The sequence below is a fragment of the Helianthus annuus genome, chromosome 14, assembly GCF_002127325.2.
Source record: "Helianthus annuus cultivar XRQ/B chromosome 14, HanXRQr2.0-SUNRISE, whole genome shotgun sequence".
NCBI lineage: Eukaryota > Viridiplantae > Streptophyta > Magnoliopsida > Asterales > Asteraceae > Helianthus > Helianthus annuus.
In genome coordinates, this window is record NC_035446.2 from 154716502 (window position 1) to 154721084 (window position 4583).

The window sequence follows — 4583 nt, forward strand, 5'->3', positions numbered from 1 at the left end:
GGCCAATATATTAATAGTTGGGACTGTCATTGGTTATTTTAGGAGTTGAGATTGTTGGCGGAAACGACGAATAGTTTGGATTATTAAAATCCAATATTCCTATAATAAAACCCTATTGACATCAAGAAACCGTGTTCTTTTCTACAGTCCCAATGGTACTAAAAACCTATGCTTTGTGTGTTATTATAATTATAAATAAACTAGATGTAAGACCCGCCGCGTTGCGGCTAGGGTTGCGGCTAGGGTCTTACATATTACGACACAATGAATCAACTTTATATGGCTAGGCCCTTACAAATTACGACACAATGAATCTATTTTATACTTATCTATCGACCCGCTTGTTGCGTTTTAAAACCACAAACCTAAGGATTAACTACATACCTTTGTATCAAGTTAGATATCCAAATGATCACATTGTGTTTCCAAATGTCTTGTGGAGGAAAATACAAATACTTGATGTTGATTAGGGATGAGCACGGTACATGTTCAGTATTGAACCTGTACCGGTACAGAAAAACGGAAAAAGTGGGTACCGGTACCGAATATATCGGTTCGGTACCAGTACCGGTATTTTACCTGTAAATACCGGTACCCTTCCGATATTGGCACCAAAAGGCGGGGATAATGGGTATCCGCACAATTAAAGAGAGTTGGCCCAAAACAATAACCCACACTACCTAGTTGTTTTGTAAAAAAAAAAACCAATGTCCAAGAATATATGCTTAGAATACAACTTCTAATGCACCATAACGTTAAAAATTAATAGAATATAAATATAAATAATTTAACAAAGTGTACAACCCCAACACATAAAGGTATAACAAAACTAAGCATGAAACACAATTAATGCAAAAGTTACAACAATTTAAAGCCTAAGTGTATTACAAATTGATATTATATTATATAAATAACAATTTGTCTTTAGTGGTACAAGTCACTAAGCATCATGTTACAAATAACAATGCCAACAGTTGTTGCAAATTAATATATATATAATAGTTCTAAGCGCGCACACACATATATATCAAATAAGGTCTTGCCTTATTAAGGAATATCTAGTGCATTTTAAGGATGCTAGTTGTGGATAAAAGAAAAACTTCACATCTAAAATGGCTCTGAGTGAAAGAAATTTACGAGGTTAGCCCTCTTGGAAAACAAAACACATTCGTAACATCTGCATGAAAACAATTTGATTGGTAGGACCAAATTCTAAATATAGTCTGGATTTATCTTTGGGTTATACATGGTAATATAATCGGGTTATTTTAAACTGATTACAGGAGAGTAATAAAATATAGTATTATCACCCTCTCGCTTTAGTTGTGGCGCAACAGATTTTAGAACATGCTATAAAACAACTTTTCCAACCTTGAAAAAACCGGAGAAACAATAAGGCACAAGATCCAATGATTCCATCAACATTCAACATTTGTGGTGGCCGTGAAAAAGGGTGTAGAAAACCTGACTAAAAACATTGCCATTATCAGTAAGAACTAAGAAGTATGTGAAAGCATCAAAGCTAGAGTGCTAGACAGACAAGCATATAAATTTGAATATAAAGAATGACATACAGATTCATGACACATGCATACATACAACATAAACCCTAATTTGGTTTATTAGGTGAACCCCTTTTGACATTTTTGTACTTGACAGTCGACATTCCCAAAAGGCATTTTTCTTCCATGAAAGCTTCAAAACCTTTTAGCTAAAATTTTGAATTAACTTAGAATTAGCTGGCATGAACCCATCTAATCTTTTTTTATCCAGAAATGGACAAATTTGTTTAGAAGGTCAATGCATTCATCTTTAAAAATTCATTTATTAAATTATTATATTGTTCTTTTTTTATTTTTTCTTTATGATGGGAATTCATATGCCAATCTTATTTTATTTCAGTCTAATTAAACAATGATTCTGAAGTTTTAATACTCTTCACATCCCATCTCTAGCTTCTATAATGGCTTTCTTTATGTCAAATTTCTAAATCTTTGTACTCCAAGTTGGAGTTTTCTAGTTATTTCATTTTTCTAGTCAAGATTTTGTTTTTTTGCGGGTATCATAGTCAGTGAAGGTTGGCTAGTCCACATGTATAAGTAAATAATTTACTTAATATACATGTTCTATTAAAATAATGTATCTAATTAAATTTAAGTTGGCCGTCATAATTAACCTCTTTTTCATAGTAGTTTTTTAGAAAACATGATAAACTAGTTTATTGTAATCCAAGATTTGAATAGATTCGGATCAACATCAGATTAAACCAAATTTCTGATCATCCTCAGCTTAAAGAAAATATAGAAATGTTTTCCTTGTGATTAACTGTATGTTACGTATAATTGTATCATTATTGGATACCAATAATTTTATATGCTTTGAAAAATGTTAAATTATTTGCAAGACTTGGATTAGGATCAACATCAACACAATTATTATTTAACGTAAAATCGCAAAAATTTCTACCGTAAACCCATATGTTAATTGAATTATAAGTTTTACATTAACAACTATGGATTAACAAAATGGAAATAGGTGAACAAAAGAAACAATTTTTACTATCTTTACTGCCCTAAGAATATATAATATTCAAAAAGAAGTTAAAAAGAAATAAAGTTAGGAAAACCGCACAAAGTTTTTACAAGTTTTCCCTAATACTAGATACCTCGTGATGTTGAGGAACATGGTGATGGTGATGATGACCATGTTCAGCATCCATAGTTGACTCAAGAACTAAAAGTACATAACTTTTTTTACTTCCTTGGTTTCATCAACATAAAAGTTGAGATTGCTGTCAATGTTACTGCTGCAAAGATCTGTGCTAATAAGCTGCTTAATCTCCTCAAGACTGGAGTCCAGTGAAGAATCATCATACCCTAAATCCTTATCATATGTCATCATCCCACATTCCTTGAAAGGATTGCTCCTCATATGTCCCATGTTGTACTTGTTGTGATCATACACACCTATACCAGTACCATACTCATATTGACAACTCCCCTCAGAGTTAGAATTACTGGAACTAGCTTGATCACCTCCAAACATCACAAGGGTAGAACTGTCCTTTACCCTTTGGTAACCAAGATGCCCATGATCTTGTGGTTGTAGAACTGGATGGTGATGATGATCAGAAACAACAGCAGCAGCAGAAGCAGTTGTTGTTGTTATAGGACTTGATGGGATAGATAGGGTTTGATCATGATATCTAGAAGTATGTGAGCTATAGATATATGATGACTGTGGTGGTGGTGGTGATGATAATGGAGCATTAATATTGATATCATTTGACAGTGATGGGTAGTTGTAGTTTGTTGAGGAAATGAAAGATTGAAGATGATGAAGAGGTTTTTGAATTTCAGGCATGGTAATTAAGTTGCTCATCATCTTCTTCTTCAGTTTTGTGTTCCAGTAGTTCTTGATATCATTATCTGTTCTTCCTGGTAACTGTGCTGCCATTACTGACCACCTGCACATTAACTTATTCTATCAAAACTTTAAGATAACACAGATCTTCAAAACCACCCACTAATCTTACAAAAACCCCTTGATTATTACAGATATTTAATTGAGAGTACCTGCTACCAATGCTAGCATAAAGGGTACAAATAAGTTTGTCTTCATCATCAGAAAATTCACCATGTTTGATGTTTGGTCTGAGATAGTTGAGCCATCTCAACCTGCAACTCTTACCACATCTTCTAAGGCCTGTACTATGTTTAAAGTTAAAATCAAGAAACAACACAAAGCTAGTGTGGTGGTAAAATAGTGAAATATATACCTGCTTTTTGTGGGAGAGCAATCCAGTTGCCACCAGTACCATGAGTTTGTATGTAGTCTTTAAGCTTTGCATCTTCTTCAGGTGACCATGGCCCTTTCTTCACATTTGCTTTGTCACAACATGGAGCTCTTCCCATCTCTCTCTCTTTCAAATTTTTTGTGTGTGTAAGGAGAAAAGGGATATTGGTTGTGGGGAAATGAAGGTTGGAATTATGTGCTTAAGAAGACTTGTGGGTGTCTTGAAATTAAATCAACTGTGGAGAGAGATGAACAGAAGTCAAGGGACAATTATTACTTTACTAATTCACAAGAATAAAGATATTTTGATATTTAAAGATAAAAAATGTTGTGGCGACAATGTCGGCTGACTCATTTGATAGAGACTTATATCTCTTAGACCATCCGTAGTAGGAGGTTTTTGGACGTTTTTCCCCAAAAAAACACCCCCCTCGCCCCACACCCGCCTCTTCCGCGTTTTTTTTAAATTGTCCAAAGCGTTCTTTTTTCCACGCCCCATGTTCAATTGTTTGGCCAATGACAGGTATTCTTCTTTTTATTTGGTCAATACCTTTTTTTTATGGTTTTTTTAATTTAATTCTATTACACCTCTTTTAACTAATGTCCCACAATGCTCGCATTCTCACTACACTCATTTTAGAAAAAAACGACCCATAGTACCCCATTGCTGACTAGAGTGGCACATGCCGCAAAACGTCCAAAGATGGGACCATTATTTGTGTCTTCCACTACACATGATCTTATTGGAGATATTATATAACCCTACAAAAAGTAACTTGGGGTACCAT

The 4583-nt window shown here is 34.1% G+C and overlaps 1 protein-coding gene across 3 annotated transcripts; it reads right to left on the reverse strand.

The window, feature by feature from the left end:
- Positions 1–1178: 1178 nt before the first annotated feature.
- On the reverse strand, positions 1179–4036 carry LOC110904464 (transcription factor RAX2). 3 transcript variants are annotated; one of them, XR_002572541.2, is made up of 4 exons: positions 3779–4034; positions 3576–3705; positions 2666–3466; positions 1179–1464 (listed from the first exon to the last, which is right to left on the reverse strand). XR_002572541.2 is itself a non-coding variant. In XM_022150309.2 (3 exons), exons 1-3 carry the CDS (start codon positions 3912–3914, stop codon positions 2734–2736), a joined length of 999 nt encoding a protein of 332 aa, XP_022006001.1. In that variant the 5' UTR covers positions 3915–4036; the 3' UTR covers positions 2479–2733. The 3 variants fall into 3 exon arrangements, 1 of the variants encoding a protein (XP_022006001.1); XR_002572540.2 differs by having other exon boundaries at positions 1179–1468; XM_022150309.2 differs by lacking the exon at positions 1179–1464 and having other exon boundaries at positions 2479–3466; positions 3779–4036.
- Positions 4037–4583: the final 547 nt, after the last annotated feature.

Coding starts and splice junctions, on each gene's coding strand:
- LOC110904464 (XM_022150309.2), bottom strand. CDS start 3,914: ATGGGAAGAGCTCCATGTTGTGACAAAGCAAATGTGAAGAAAGGGCCA. Junction 3,706..3,778: donor TGCTCTCCCACAAAAAGCAG/GTATATATTTCA, acceptor AACATAGTACAG/GCCTTAGAAGATGTGGTAAG. Junction 3,467..3,575: donor TATGCTAGCATTGGTAGCAG/GTACTCTCAATT, acceptor GTTAATGTGCAG/GTGGTCAGTAATGGCAGCAC.